The following is a 15,487-nucleotide window of genomic DNA, read 5'->3' as shown; positions in this document are numbered from 1 at the left end:
TCCTGCTGCAGTGCTTTCTCAGGACCATGGAGAGCTACTCCGTGACCCAGCCCAACTTTATGCTGTACTGCTGCCCATTTTTTTCTGTCCTCCCTCCCTCCGACTGACTCTGTTCTCCTCTGTTTTCCTTTCCAGTGTCTTCTCTGCCCCTCTCCCTCATGCTCTCCCCGTCCCTTGCTCACCTCTCTCTCCTTTCTTCCTGCCAGAGCCTCAGCCCTCTGAGTGCGCCTCTCCAGCTGGGTTCCCACTTGCTCCGCTGGCTTCCTGCCCCTCTGCCTCTTCCCGCCCACCCCATCCCTCCCAAACCTCCAGCCCTGGTCAGCCCTGAGCCCTTCCATCCCCCACGCCCTACTCTGCTCCCTCCCCTCTGCACCCTGAACTAACTGCCGTTGACCCTCTTCTCTCTTCCTCACGGCTGGCAGGCCCACAGGTTTGAGCTCTGATTCTCTGTCGCCTCCCACCTCATCTCTTCTCTGCTTCACCCCATCGCCTTCCTCCATACTCACCGCACCCCTGCCACCCTTCCCACCCCGTGGGGCCTGGGCCAAGGCCGTGGCTCAGCCTTTGCAGACTGAATGCAGCCACCCTCTCCCCATCCTCGCTCCCCAGCCTCGGGGACGGGGAGCGAGAGTAGGAAGAGGAGGAGGAGGAGGAGGAGGCGGCGGCCCAGGGTAAGTGACTGCCCCCTGGCTGGGGCCCCGAGGAGGAAAGGAGCTCGGCAGAGGGACCTGCCAGGGGCACGGGGATCCCAGGCACCCCAGCGCCTGAGAGGGAGCTGGGAAAAGAGAGAGAGGAGGTTTCACCCTAGGATGAGGCCAACGGGAGGAAGAGCCACCAGGCCCTCAAACTGGCAGGAAGAAGAGAGGTCGCAACAGAGCCAGGCTGAGATGGGCATAGCTCGGTCTGTCTGTCCAGTTCAAGCCCAAGCCTCTGGAGGGCAGGCAGGGGCTTGGGGAGGTGTTGGGTAGGAGAGAAGGAAACAGCTCCTTGCTAGTACCGCCATAGGGCGGTGCTCCTTTCACGGTGCCCAGCCGTGTCCTGTCCCACAGTAATCAAGGCAAAGGGGTGGGCCTTACTGTCTAGGCTGTGCCACCACCGTCCCCTCCAGGGAACCCCCTCAGGGCTTTATAGCTGCCTTGACCTTCCTTTATGCTTGATCTCCCTGGAATACAAGCATTTTTTAAATCTTGATAAAATACATATAAAATTTACCATCATAACCATTTTTAACCGTAAGTTCAATGGTTGTGGAATACAAGCATCTTTTTTTTTTTTTTTTTTTTTTTTTGGCCACGCCGCATGGCTTGCAGCTAGGACCCAGGCCCTCAGCAGTGAAAGCCCGGAGTCCTAACCACTGGACAGCCAGGGAATTCCAACAAGTGTTTCTTTTTGTTCGTTTGTTTTTTTGCGGTACGCGGGCCTCTCACTGTTGTGGCCTCTCCCGTTGCGGAGCACAGGCTCCGGACGCGCAGGCTCAGCGGCCATGGCTCACGGGCCCAGCCGCTCCGCGGCATGTGGGATCTTCCCGGACCGGGGCACGAACCCGTGTCCCCTGCATCGGCCGGCGGACTCAACCACTGCGCCACCAGGGAAGCCCCCAACAAGCGTTTTTTAAACAAGCAATTACACAGCACTTTTTCAAAGTGCCAAGCACTGTTCTAAGCCCTTTACAAATGTAAATTCAGTTAATTGTTATAATCCTCCAAATAGCCCTCTGTGGTGGGTACTGTAATTATCCTCATCTTACAAATGAGGAAACAGAGGTGTAGAGAGGTTAAATAATTGCCTGGTTAGTAGGCGGTGAGTGAGGGGCAGAGTGGCGTGCCCCCAGCTTGCAGATGGCTGTGGTGTCATCCCAGCCAAAGATGAGACCAGCAAGTCCTTGGTCCTTTGGGGATCATTGCCCTTGGTGGGGATTGGGAGGGTTGGCCAGGAGCACCCCTGGGAGGCCCAGATTTTAGGGGGTTCCCCTCAGGCTGAACCTGACCTGGTCTGGTCTACAGGGTCTGTAATGGTGAAATCCCCCCTGAACCGGGAACTGGTTGCCACCTATGAGGTCACTCTGTCAGTGATTGACAATGCCAGCGACCTACCAGAGCTCTCCGTCAGTGTGCCAAATGGTAAGGCTCCCCACAGGCATCTCCCACATGATCCCGTAGAGAGACAGGCCCAGAACCGGCACAGGCCTGGCCCCACGGGGGGAGCAGCGGGACCCAGCTACGGGGCTGCCAGTTGTCAGGCCGCAGGAGGGGTGGGGGAGGTGGCAGCTACAGTGAGGCTGAGAGTGGCCCTGGGTCCCAGCTGTCAGGCAGAGCTCAGCAGTGGGGGATCCAGAAGCCCAGAAGTGTGTGTGATCTTGGACTCCAAAGGCTCAGAGTAGGGAGAAGGCTTGGTAGAGGCTGGAAGGGGACTGAGAAAAGGATGGGTTGACAGAGACTTAGGTTGGAATCCCATTGTCAGAACTGGGAAGCAGGGTGTGGTTGGATGTGAGATAGGAACTTCAGGTCTGATAAGAAGCCACCTGGTCAGGCCAGAGGAAGCAAAGAGCAAGGAAAGGTGAATTGAGGCCACAGACACCACCCTGGGGGACGCAGGCACCATGGCAGAGAAGAGAGGGGCACGCATGCTGCCCTTCTGCAGCTGGGCACAGGCCACCCTGCCTGCAGCCTGAGCCCAGACGGGCTGCTAGAGGCACTGGATTTTTTGTGGGCCAAGCAGGGAGTGGGGAGGAGGGTGTACAGATGGGGTGGCCTCACGTGGACTCTGCCATGAGGCAAGGACAGCTGCTGGGGTGGGGAGATAGGCCTGGCAGATACTGGCTGCTTATCTTTACAGCCCAGAGGCCCAAGTTTTCAGGAAGGAAGGGCAGACCTGGTCTTCTCCTGTGGGTTGGCCAAAAAGTTCATTCAGGCTTTTCCATGGCATCTTACAGAAAAACCCGAATGAACTTTTTGGCCAACCCAATACTTGTCCCAGGCTCAGAGAGGCAAAGGGCCCAGGCTGGTTATATAGAGGGAACAACTCAGAGGGGAAACAAAAGGCTGAATCATGGAAAGGGTCTTAAACGTCATCTTAGTTCCGTCTCATGGGACAGGTTAGGAAACTGAGGCACAGTGAAGGCCAGGGGTTCCACCAGGGTTACCCAGCCAGTTGGCAGAACCCGAGCCCCTTTCCCAATGGAAGAGTGAGTGACCACACCAGAGGCGAGGGTCACACGCCATGCCACCACCTGAGGCTTGGGGCAAGCTTTAGGGAGCCCCAGGAGGACTGTGAGATGCTGCCATCCTCTCTGGGTTTGGCTGGGACTTAGGAAGGCCTGACCCAGCCACACTGGGGCCCATTCCTGCCACTCTCACCCCCTGCCTCCACCCCAGCCAAGCTGACGGTCAACATCCTGGACGTCAATGATAACACGCCCCAATTCAAGCCCTTCGGGATCACCTACTACACGGAGAGGATCCTGGAGGGGGCCACCCCAGGCACCACGCTCATCGCTGTGGCAGCCGTGGACCCCGACAAGGGCCTCAATGGGCTGATCACCTACACCCTGCTGGACCTGATACCCCCGGGCTATGTCCAGCTGGAAGACTCCTCGGCAGGTAGGTGGGAAATCCGCCAGAGGAGGGTTGGGGAACATGTGTCTGTGCCTGCTTAGCCTCCGAGAGGGACCGTGGCTCGCTTCTCACCCTCCAGTTGTGGCCCCTCAGTGGGCTAGGCCAGATCCAGTATGGCTAACATTCTAGTCACTCCCAGATGCCCAAACTACAGGCAAGGACAGAGTGCCTAGCTCTGGGTTGGGATGGAAGCCCCTTTCGGTGTCTGCTGGAAACCTGGAATACTCCATCACCCTCTCTACCATCCAACCTCCACAGTTAGTATCACTCAGGGGGCAAGAAGCCCAAGAGGGAATTGTCCCAGAGGAGGTCCTCAGCGTGTTAGTGTACATTCCCTTTGACTTGTGAATAGGAGAACAGCTGGATGCCACTTATTCTCGGCCCTCTGGCCTGGGCAGTGCTGCCTGGCTACCCTCGTCCTTCAAGGGACCACACTCATCCCTCAGAGCCCCAGATCCCTCTCTTCATACTTTAGAGAGCTTCCACGAGTGAGGGGTGGCCAAAATGGCAGTGGGTGTCTCTGTGCCTTAGGCAAGGTCATTGCCAATCGGACAGTGGACTATGAGGAGGTGCACTGGCTCAACTTTACCGTGAGGGCCTCAGACAATGGGTCCCCACCCCGGGCAGCTGAGATTCCTGTCTACCTGGAGATTGTGGACATCAATGACAACAACCCCATCTTTGACCAACTCTCCTACCAGGTGGGTGGCCAGGCCAACAAATTGGGTCTGGGACCTGCATCCATTCCTTGGCACCTTTGGGCATCTCCCACTCCCACCCTGCCAGCCTTTAAGTCCTGTGGGAATGACCACCCATGAGTAGCTTGATGCTCTGGGTTGTCTGCATCAGTGAGTTTCTCGGGCAAGGGCTGAGACTCTAGGACTGACCATGGCCCATGCTTTCTCCCTGCCCACTGGGCTCCAGGGAGCCATCTTTGAGGATGTTCCTGTGGGCACAGTCATCCTGACAGTCACTGCTACTGATGCCGACTCGGGCAACTTTGCCCTCATTGAGTACAGCCTTGTGGACGGCGAGGGCAAGTTTGCTATCAACCCCAACACAGTGAGTGGGCAACGGAGCGCCTGGGTTTGGGGAGTGGGGAGTGGGGAGTGGGAAGTGGGAAGGGCCCAGGGTCACAGGCTGAGAAGCCACCAAAAGTATTACAGTCATCCCCCTGTTTCTGGGTCCTGCCGCCCGGACATCTATAGCCGCAGAGGTCTTTCAGCCAAGTTGGCAAGCCCTGTTCTCAGAGTCCCAGACATCCTGTAGACTGTGGCCTTTCTGTCCCAGGAGACATGGGAGGAAGTGGCCAAAGTCTTTTGGAACTAGCCCCTTGTGGGACAAAAACTGAGATGTGTCTCCACCAGGCCGGAAGACTTGATTCAAGTCCATGCGACTGCTTTTTGAAACTGTCAAAAATAGGAAGCTCTGCGGAAAGTGGGCGCAGTATTTGAGCACCTACTGTATACGTGGCCCTATCCTCAGTGCTGGGAGAGGAAAGAAGCGCCCATGGACATAGCCCCCATGCTCCCATGGGTCTCAGACTTGTAGGAATGCAGAAGTTCGAGAGAAAAGATGGGTGATGATTTTAAATGTCGGCAAATCGGTTCAAAGTTGCTTTTGCAGTACAGCGAGAGGGCCCTGTGGCCTGGGGGTGGCTGGCCAGGCAGGGCCTTCCCCAGCTGTGGGGCTGGAGCTGGACTTTCCCTCCCACCGCCTGCCCACATCCCCCTGCACTCTGCCCTTTCAGCAGGGTTTCTCTCCTTCCTCTTGGTGTGAACAATAAAACACACTCCTGGCCTGGCACCATGAACAGTGAATACTTATGGAGTACTACTTTGTACCCGGCCAGGTAGTGAGCTCCAGCTTGGGCCATTCATCCCATCTCCAGGTGAATTGGGGTAGTAAGGACAAGAAGAACCACTAGAATGAGAGCTGCACGGGGCGCAGGGGCTATGGTCTCTTCAGTGCTGTATCTCCAGAGCCCAGAACAGTGACTGCACATAGCAGGTGCTCAATAAATGCCTGTTGAATTGATGAAGGACCTGACTCCACCCTCCCCCTACTAGGGTGACATCTATGTTCTGTCCTCTCTGGACCGGGAGACGAAGGCTCACTATATCCTGACTGCCTTGGCCAAAGATAACCCTGGGGATGTAGCCAGCAACCGTCGAGAAAATTCGGTGCAGGTAAGGGACCCTTGCGTGGAGCAGAGACGCTAAGGACTGCCATTGTGGAGGCAGTAGGCAAAGACTTTAGAGCATGGCTGCTGCAGGGCAGGAACAGAACCACCCTGGCCCCTCAAGAGGTGTGGTGGCAGGAAGGAGAGGCAAGAGCTTAGCTGGGGGTTCACGATGGCTGTGGCTCAGGGAGACGGGGACTCTGTAGGAGAAACTTCTTGTGTCAAACCCCTGCTAAGGCAGCTAAACATACCTGAGTGTAACCCAAATAAAGGCTGGGGCTCCACATGGCCCAGTGTCTCCATGCTGTCCCATTGAAAGAAACACAGTCCCGCAACCAAACATAATTATGAAGCATTTATCTTTATGTCTCTTAAAGAACATTAATGAGGAACTTTGGTCTTCAGAACAGTGAGAGAATAAATTCCTTATTTTAAGCCAGGAAAAAAAAGAAAGAAAACATTAATGAGAGATCAAATTCACAACCCCATTTCCATTCCAGGTCTACTGTCCACACAGTTGCTCTGGGGAGGCCAGCATCCCACCCTTAGGCTCTGTCCCTGTTTCCATCCAGAGTCCCACACCTCAAGACTTTGCTTTCTCTTTCTTTCTCCCCCTTCTTTCTGCCCTTTCCAGTCCTGTCTTTCTGTATTCAGTTCTTCCAATTCTCAGCAGTAACCTAACCATCCAAAGAAAAGTCTCCTGAAGGGTGGGGAGGTGAGAAGCTGGGTGGGCAAAAAGAAGAATTCTCTTTGGCAGGTAGGCAGCCGGGCTGGGAGCGCTCGCACATACCTGCCTTCTGTCCTGTCACATAGGCACGTGCTGTATTGGGAAGAGCACAGTATTTGTAGTCAGAAGACTAAGGTTCCCCTAGCTGAGTACACTGCATTTGTCATGTAACCTCTCTGAGCCTCGGTTGTCAAAGCTGCAGGGAGCGGAGGGCAGGGGCAGTGATGATGATGCCTCCCTCCCAGCCTGGTGGTGAGTCCAGGAGATGGGAGGTGGGAAAGTGCTTTGTGCACTGAAAGGGGTTCTTAAAATCATGGCTGTGAAGGGCTCTGTTACGGATGCAGTCAGGCAGGGCCACAGCAGCCAGGGAAAAAGGGCCTCCTGCTGTATCCGTAGGACCTGCCCTGGGCTCTGGGGTCAGCAGACAGAGCCAAGCCCCAGGCCAGACACAAATCCCAGTCAAGAGGGGCCTTTGGGAGTGGAGGAATCACAGTCGAGCATTAAGGTCCAGAAATTAGAGTCAGATGTATGGGGCCACTGTGGGAAGGAACAGAGGACAGAGTAGGAGATCTGTGGGGAGGAGTCCCTGCTTCAGGACCCAGACACAGATTACCTGTTAACCACGGTACTAGTTGCTGAGCCAGGGACTGTGCATATACCATCACGGACAAGCCTCACAAGCCCCTGAGAGATAAAATCCTATTGTCCCCAACGTACACCTAAGTAAACTGAGGGTCAGGCGGTTAAATAAATAGTTTAGGGTCAGACTAAACAGTGGGCACTGTCCACCGCGGCTTAATCCTGTGTGACCGGGTCACCGGAAGCAGCCCCCAATGTGCTCCTGACCTTTGAGCTCAACCTCCCCTCCAGGTGGTAATCCAGGTGCTGGACATCAATGACTGCCGGCCACAGTTCTCCAAGCCCCAGTTCAGCACGAGCGTGTATGAGAATGAGCCAGCGGGCACCTCCGTCATCACCATGATGGCCACCGACCAGGATGAGGGCTCCAATGCGGAGCTGGCCTACTCCCTCGAGGGCCCGGGCGTGGGTACGTAGCCTGCTCCCCACCAAGGATGCCTTAGGGGGTGGGAGGGGCAGGCTGCCTTCCTGCAGCCCCAGGCCAGGCGCAATAGGAGGAGGGATGGGAAGGAGGTCTCAGCCGGAGCCATGCCCTGCTCTCCTGCCCCCACCTGCCAGAGGCCTTCCACGTGGACATGGACTCGGGCCTGGTGACCACAAAGCGGCCACTGAAGTCCTACGAGAGGTTCAACCTGACCGTTGTGGCCACGGATGGCGGACAGCCCCCACTCTGGGGCACCGCCATGCTCCTGGTGGAGGTCATCGACGTCAACGACAACCGCCCCGTCTTCGTGCGCCCACCCAATGGCACCATCCTCCACATCAGAGAGGTACTGCTGACCCCCGGGGCCTCCTGCTACCTACACCCCCTTCCAGTATTCAGCCTGCTTCTCCATCCTGCAGTCATCCTGCAGCCTGAGAGGGTAAACGGGCCCCCACTGCAAAAGCAGGGAAACTGAGGCCAGAGTAGGGAACGGGCTAGCTCAGTGCCACACAGGGCAGTATTGAACAGTCGTTAGTAAGAAGGGCTGGGCCAGCAAAGGCTCTTGGATTCACATCAGACTCTATCGCTTACCAGCCAAATGACCTTGAGCAAGTGACTTCTCTGAGTCTGTTTTTTCATCTGCAAAGTTGGACTTCTAATAGTAGATGCCCCATCTCTTGCTCCTAAATGTCTGCCAAGAAGGACAGTCTCCCCGCAAGTCACTTCCCCTACACTTGTCTCAAAATAAACACATAGCCCCTTCCATCTGTCTGTTGTTCCTGCTGATACCAGTGTGGAGACAGCCTGGGACTTGAGGATGTGCATCAAAATAAGAAACAAGGGGAAGTGGCTGAGCTTCCGACTATCTCCAATTCTTCTTTCATGCCTTGCTCTCAGTTGTCTTGTAAAGATGGGGAAGTACTCCTTTGACTCCTGCCCTTCCCCTCCTTCCTCTCAGCACCCAAGCCCAAAATGCTCCTTGGCAGAATACTTGGGGTGTCTCCCACTTGTTCTTTGCTCCCCAAACTTCGGCACTTCCCCACATCTCAGAATGTCAGTGTTAAGTCCTTGCTGTCACTCTAGCTCCTCTTTGAGGTCCCACAAGAGAAATTTCTCCCAGGGCTGAGCTCTAGGAAACTCTATGCTTTTACCTTGTGATTTGCCCTTTCCTGTGTCTACTGCAATGATGCAGTGGCCCTCTTTGCTTTGCCCACTAGGGAGCTCATAGTGGTCAGCCCACCGTGAATGATGTTGCAGGGACTTAGCACGCACGCCTTATCTCCCACCCCTCAGTTTCCATCTTCCTGCCAACCATGGTTTTTCTTTACCCTGATTTTTTTTTTTAACTGATCTACTCTTATTGTTGTGTATACATTCTTGTAAGCTGCCTCAAATCTTTTTTTGTAGCGTGAGGCAGGGTATCAATTAATAATAATCTAGTTCTTTTGCACGCCAAAGCCCCCCTTTTACTAAATTTTTTCCCTTCAAGCGGTCCCTATTTTGAAAGATTCCTGTCTCCCAAACAGCCAGCATTTGTTAAGTAATTATGTCTGTCATCCCACTTTCTGTCAATTAGATGTGACTGCCATTTGGAGTTTCTGATTGTCGTGATCAATGAGATAAACAGTGAAACCATGCTGAGCTGATAATTTTTGAACTAAAAGCAAAGAAACTTGTTTTTTTTCTTGTGCCCTTGGCAGCCTTTTCATGGGTCAATGTCGGACGTAAATTGGGTTTTTTGATATCTCAGACTTAACTCGAACTCGGGAGGCTGAGGCACAGAGAGGTGAAGTGACATGTCTAGGTCACGTGGTGATTTAGTAACAGATTAGCATGCACGTGTCCAGTCTCTAGCCACCATGTCATACCATGTCACCCTACCTGCATGCCCCCCATTTTCAGGTACCCCGTTGGGTGGATGGTGTTGTTTGGGGATACCTAGAACTCCTGTGATTGGGGTAGCAGAGAGCAAGACAGACCTGGGAACAGAGGGTGGCTGTGGCCTCGGCTTTGGGATTCCCCTTCTGTCTTCTAAACCTCAGCATGCAGTGGGATTGGAGGGACGGGATAGCCCCTGGAGGGGTGTCACCCTGAGAGAGTCTGCAGCATGGTGGATCCCAGGCTGGACTTTGAGTGGGCAGTGGCCTTAGCTGGGGGGTGGGGTGAAGGGATGTTCTAGCAGATGCTCAGACTCCAGGAGAGTCCAGCCAAGCAGACAGGCGTTTCCTAAGGATGCTGAAAGGTGGCGAGGACATTCTGCTAGGGGAGGAGAAAGAACAAGAGCTCCATCGGGTCTGGGAGCTGGGATTCTCTCAAGATGCCCCAGGAGCCTCCCTCCTGTGCCCCCTGCAGGAGATCCCACTGCGCTCCAACGTGTACGAGGTCTATGCCACAGACAAGGATGAGGGCCTCAATGGGGCCGTGCGCTACAGCTTCCTGAAGACAACAGGCAACCGGGACTGGGAGTACTTTACCATCGACCCAGTCAGTGGGCTCATCCAGACCGCGCAGCGCCTGGACAGAGAGAAGCAGGCAGTGTACAGCGTAAGGGGGTGGGGCATGGCATGAGGGGCGGGGCCGAAAAAGAGACTGCTCTGGGCACAGGACCACAGTGTCCCCACCTAGAATGTCTGCGAGGGTCGTGACCTGTCCTCTGGGGATGCCTGCCTGGGGCCCGTCGTCTCTTCCTCTGACTGCACTTCTCCGCCCCCCCAGCTCATCCTGGTGGCCAGCGACTTGGGCCAGCCGGTGCCTTATGAGACTATGCAGCCACTGCAGGTGGCCCTGGACGACATCGATGACAATGAACCCCTCTTCGTGAGGCCTCCGGTGAGCTCACCCATCCCCTGTCCTGGTCACCCACACAGGGACTCACCTGCCTGCAAGCACACGTGCACACACTTTCCTGTGCACACTGTGCCATAGACACACGTGGTTACACGTGGAAACTGCACAGCACTTCACAGGGCAAATATTTATTGAGCAGCTACTAGGTCAAGGCACTATCCAGCAAAAAAAAAAAAAAAAAAAAAAAAAAAAAAAAAAAGGCAGACAAAAATGCCTGACTCGTGGAGCTGATGTTCCCATGTTTGTATGCGCGCTCACACAAGAAGCCTGAAAATCAGTTCTGCTTTAGCGAGCTGGGGCTGAACCTCTTCATGTGGACTCAGACTCTCTAACTTGGTGGTTTTTTCTTCTTGTGCGCACCTAGGATGTAATGTTCCCTGGAGACTGTGTGCGTGCGTGCGTGCGTGTGCGTGTGCGTGCGTGCGTGTGTGCGTGTGTGTGTGTGAGAGAGAGACAGAGAGAGAGCACGCTCAAACTCATGCCCTCCTCATTCAAACACCCATCTAAGTGCTGGGAGACTTCAGAGAATGTGCCAAGCCCAGCCCTGCCCTCATGGCGGATGTCATGGGTGACACTCCCTGAGGGCAGAGCTGGAGTGTCTCCAGCCCAGCCCTTGCTCCCGTGAGGTTACAGCAATTTCTCTTGCCCCACAAGCCCTGGGCAAAAAATTCCCTCAGCACCCACAGAAACACTGCCTAGGGCCCTCTGGCAGGAGCCAGGAGCTCAGGCCTTCTCTTGGCCTCCCATGACCTCCCTCTCCCCCTGCAGAAAGGCAGCCCCCAGTACCAGTTGATGACAGTTCCCGAGCACTCACCACGTGGCACCCTCGTGGGCAACGTGACCGGCGCCGTGGACGCAGACGAGGGCCCCAACGCCATCGTGTACTACTTTATCGCAGGTGAGGCCTGACGCGGCCGGTGCCTACCTACCCTGGGGCTGGCGACCACCCAAATATGCCCCCGCCCTGTCCCTCACGCTGTGCCATGGTCCCCCCTCAGCCGGCAACGAAGAGAAGAACTTCCAGCTGCAGCCCGACGGGCGTCTGCTGGTGCTGCGGGACCTGGACAGGGAGCGCGAAGCTGTCTTCTCCTTCATCGTCAAGGCCTCAAGCAATCGCAGCTGGACACCTCCCCGTGGGCACTCCCCAGTCCTGGACCCGGCCACTGACCTCACCCTGCAGGAAGTGCGTGTCGTGCTGGAGGACATCAACGACCAGCCACCACGCTTCACCAAGGCTGAGTACACTGCAGGTGCAGGGACCAGAGCCTGGGCCTGGGCTGTGGGATGGCCTCTGCCCTGCCGCTTACACCTGCCTGCCCATTCCTGCAGGAGTGGCCACCGACGCTAAAATGGGCTCAGAGTTGATCCAAGTGCTGGCCCTGGATGCAGATATTGGCAACAACAGCCTCGTCTTCTACGGCATCCTGGCCATCCACTACTTCCGGGCCTTCGCCAATGACTCTGAGGATGTGGGCCAGGTCTTCACGATGGGTAGGGGCTCCAGCCACTTCATGGACTATCGTCTGGAGGAGATATGGTCCGTAGGGTTACCCCAGGGTATAGATGGCCGGCCAGCCAACCAGCCGTGTCAGTCCTTCCATTCACCTACCCATCCATCCATCCATCCATCCATCCATCCATCCATCCATCCATCCATCCATCCATCCTTCAGCCAGCCAGCCAGCCATTATCTGTTAATCCTTTCATTCATCCACCTGTCTCTCGATCTATTCTCTAATCCACCTATATCCATCTCTACATCCACGCACCCACTTTCTTTCTCCTTCCCATCTCCTCGTCCATCCACCCACCCACCCACTGAACAATCCATCAATCCACCCACCTATTCATCTATCTGTCCACCCATCCATCCATCCATCCTCTCATTCATCCATCTGCCCACCCATCTACCCATTTATTTGTCCGTCCGTCCATCCATCCATCCATCCTCCCATCCTCCCATCATCCCATTCTCCTTTCCATATATCCACCTATCTTTCCATTTGTGCACCTCACCCTCGCCTGCATCAGGCATTGCACTAGGTAGGCACTGGGGGGCCAGAATTCTCCCCAGGTGTACAAAGCACACTTGTACGTAGAAATATGCATGTTTGCTTGTGAATCTGCCTGTATGGATAGCTGAGCATCTCTTTGTTAAGTTCTAGAAGGTGTTCTAGAAGGTGTCCCAGTGGGTGTCACATTACCATACCTCCAGCTCCAGCCCCTTCCCTGCTCTTCTCTGCCCACAGCAATCAATCCAGCCCCCTTGGCCTGGCTTTCAAAGCTCCCCAGGCCTTCCTCCTAATCCCTCTTTCTGGTTTCACAGCCCCTTACTACCCTTGAGGGCACTGAACCCACCCAGGCTGACCTGCTCACCATCGCTTCAGCCTACTCCACACCGTCCTCCCGTGGCCTTCACCTCCTGGAATACCACCCTGACCTCCAACTCTGCCTTCAGATATGCTCCCGCTAGCCACCCTTTGAAGTCTAGTTCATGAGCTGCCACCCCCAGTCACACAACCAGACACCATCCCTTTGTCCTCTGAGTTAGCACTGCTCTTCACCTTAATAAGCATAGAGAGGCTTGCTAAAGGTCACAAAGCTAGAAAGTGGCAGTTTTTGAACCCAGGTCTACTGCCTTTTAAGAGCAGACTATGCTGTACCACTGCTGGTCATCTCTCAGCTATGGCTGTGGAATTACGAAACACATGTGTATGTGTATGTGTAAGAGACAGAGAGATGATACTGAGGCAACTCAGAAGTGTTCTGTAGCATCCCAGCATGGGACAGCAGAGTCCCAAACTTGTCCAAGTTGTGTTTCAATATGCAGCATGTTTAAATAAAAACTTAGAAGTCTCCAGAAAAAGTGCACCACCCCCGGGCCTTCCCTACAGGGAGTGTGGATGGCATCCTGCGCACCTTCGATCTCTTCATGGCCTACAGCCCTGGCTACTTTGTAGTGGACATTGTGGCCCGAGACCTGGCAGGTCACAATGACACAGCCATCATTGGCATCTACATCCTGAGGGATGACCAGCGGGTCAAGATCGTCATTAATGAGATCCCCGACCGTGTGCGTGGCTTCGAGGAGGAGTTCATCCGCCTGCTCTCCAACATCACTGGTGCCATCGTCAACACCGATGACGTGCAGGTACCCCATGGAACCCACCCTGGGTCTAGGGGCAGTGGAGGGAGAAGGGGGACCAGGCCGCAGGGACAGGGCATTGCAGAGAGGTCAGGGGTATGAAGGGGATCAGTCATTTCCTAGATGCATGGCCTTGGGAAAGTCCTTCCAGGTCTCTGGGTCTCAGTTTCCTCATCTGTAAAATGGGAGCTAATAGTAGTGCCTGGTTCAGTGACTGGCATCGAGCTTGGCCCCTGGTGAGCATCCAGTAGTGATGGGTTTACTGGCAGGGTAGGGCAGGAGAGGCTTAGAAGAGGCGCCCATCCCATCCCTTGCTCCTGCCACACACCCCACGATGCCCCTTCTCGCCTAGTTCCACGTGGACCAGAAGGGTCGGGTGAACTTCGCACAGACAGAGCTGCTTATCCACGTGGTGAACCGTGAAACCAACCGTATCCTGGACGTGGACCGGTGGGTGGGCGTCTGTGCTCAGCCTGTCTTTCGGTCTGCCTCCCTGCCCTGGAAGTCGGAGAGGGGACCCACTAAGGAGGCACGGATGACGCCATCAAGCCTGCTGTATGGGGGATCTACCCCAGACGTGGGCAGGGCGGGTAGAGAGAACACGCTCTGGGTGTATGAGCAGAGCTCCACCCCCCTGAGCCTTACTCTCCCCATGTGTGAAATGGGAGTATTACAGCAGTTGTGAGCAGCAGACAGGAGCTTGTGTGAAGGGATGGTGAACCCTGCAAGATACAGAGCTATCCAAGCTGGGTGGGCCTTAATCTTGCAAGGCTTGGTCGGGGGTGAATGTGGGGGCAGGCTGGCCTGAGTGGGACGGGCTCTCAGGAACGGCTGAGGATGGGAGCTGAGGCCCCTGCCCCTCGCCCAGGGTGATCCAGATGATCGATGAAAACAAGGAGCAGCTGAGGAATCTATTCCGGAACTACAACGTCCTAGACGTGCAGCCCGCCATCTCTGTCCAGCTGCCCGAAGACATGTCCGCCCTGCAGGTACCCCTGGTGACACCGCCCCCACTGTCCCCTTGTTGCCCCGGCTGCTCTCAGCCACTCATGCTTGGCCCTGCTGCCCTAGATGGCGACCATCGTCCTGGCCCTTCTCCTCTTCCTGGCTGCCATGCTCTTCATCCTCATGAACTGGTACTACAGGACCGTGTGAGTGACCCCTACGTGCCCTGCCTTTTGAGACAGGCTGACCAGCCCCGCTGCTGGGACAGTCAGGGAGGCAGGCAGGGCCATCAGGCCCTGAGGCGCCAGCCCAGCCGCAGCCTCCTTCACCGGCCCCTCTGCTTCTTTCCAGACACAAGAGGAAGCTCAAAGCCATCGTGGCTGGCTCGGCAGGTCAGAGGGCTGTGATGGGTGGGGAGGCGGGAGGGCACGAGGGGCCCCTGAGGGCCTAGGGTGACAGCCCGGGCCCCACAGGGCTGGCTCAGGCCCAGCTCCCCAGCCGGGTCTAGCCCTCCCCCCACACCCCAACCCTTCTCCGGCAGGGAATCGCGGCTTCGTTGACATCATGGACATGCCCAACACCAACAAGTATTCCTTTGACGGGTGAGTGAGAAGTGGTGTCCCTGAACCCTGCCGGGTGCACTTTGGGGAGACCCACCCAGGACCCAGCTGCGGTGAAGTCCCCGCTGCCTCTCAAGCACTGAGGGCATCATGGACTGGCTGAAACCTGGGGTGTGGGCGCCCCCTGCTGGGCCGGGTACCCCTCTCTCTCCACCGAGTTGGGCTCCCCACCCAGATTGGGTCCCAAGTTCCAAGGGGCGTAGGCTTTGGGCATCGGATACAGGGCGAGGACTCTGCACCAAAGCTGATCCAGATGGACACGTTGTCCTGGTTCTAGCAGGATCCTGAGGCGGGAGGACGCACCCACGGGTACCACAGACAAGGGCCCTGCTTCTCACGGCCCT

General features: G+C 55.8%; 1 protein-coding gene across 3 annotated transcripts in view; it reads left to right on the top strand.

Annotated features, from left to right (window-relative positions):
• The window catches only part of CDH23 (cadherin related 23), a 403,130-nt gene that overhangs the window by 384,180 nt on the left and 3,463 nt on the right, over positions 1–15,487 (top strand). For 2 of the 3 annotated variants that reach the window (XM_007454691.1, XM_007454690.1), the window contains exons 1-19: positions 364–671; positions 2,004–2,120; positions 3,375–3,599; positions 4,146–4,319; positions 4,543–4,676; positions 5,684–5,803; positions 7,394–7,571; positions 7,721–7,932; positions 9,939–10,130; positions 10,302–10,415; positions 11,202–11,331; positions 11,432–11,683; positions 11,763–11,924; positions 13,328–13,584; positions 13,931–14,028; positions 14,447–14,567; positions 14,650–14,729; positions 14,875–14,915; positions 15,065–15,125. In XM_007454691.1, coding sequence (XP_007454753.1) covers positions 2,012–2,120; positions 3,375–3,599; positions 4,146–4,319; positions 4,543–4,676; positions 5,684–5,803; positions 7,394–7,571; positions 7,721–7,932; positions 9,939–10,130; positions 10,302–10,415; positions 11,202–11,331; positions 11,432–11,683; positions 11,763–11,924; positions 13,328–13,584; positions 13,931–14,028; positions 14,447–14,567; positions 14,650–14,729; positions 14,875–14,915; positions 15,065–15,125 — 2,660 coding nt within the window. In that variant the 5' untranslated portion in view covers positions 364–671; positions 2,004–2,011. Of the gene's footprint in view, positions 1–363; positions 672–2,003; positions 2,121–3,374; positions 3,600–4,145; positions 4,320–4,538; positions 4,677–5,683; positions 5,804–7,393; positions 7,572–7,720; positions 7,933–9,938; positions 10,131–10,301; positions 10,416–11,201; positions 11,332–11,431; positions 11,684–11,762; positions 11,925–13,327; positions 13,585–13,930; positions 14,029–14,446; positions 14,568–14,649; positions 14,730–14,874; positions 14,916–15,064; positions 15,126–15,487 lie in introns of those variants that run through there. The other variant, XM_007454689.1, reaches the window with a different exon arrangement.

The sequence above is a fragment of the Lipotes vexillifer genome, unplaced genomic scaffold (genome assembly GCF_000442215.2).
Source record: "Lipotes vexillifer unplaced genomic scaffold, Lipotes_vexillifer_v1.1 scaffold205, whole genome shotgun sequence".
Taxonomy (NCBI): domain Eukaryota; kingdom Metazoa; phylum Chordata; class Mammalia; order Artiodactyla; family Lipotidae; genus Lipotes; species Lipotes vexillifer.
Note: the sequence above shows the minus strand (reverse complement) of the source record. Positions and strands in the feature narration are given on the sequence as shown.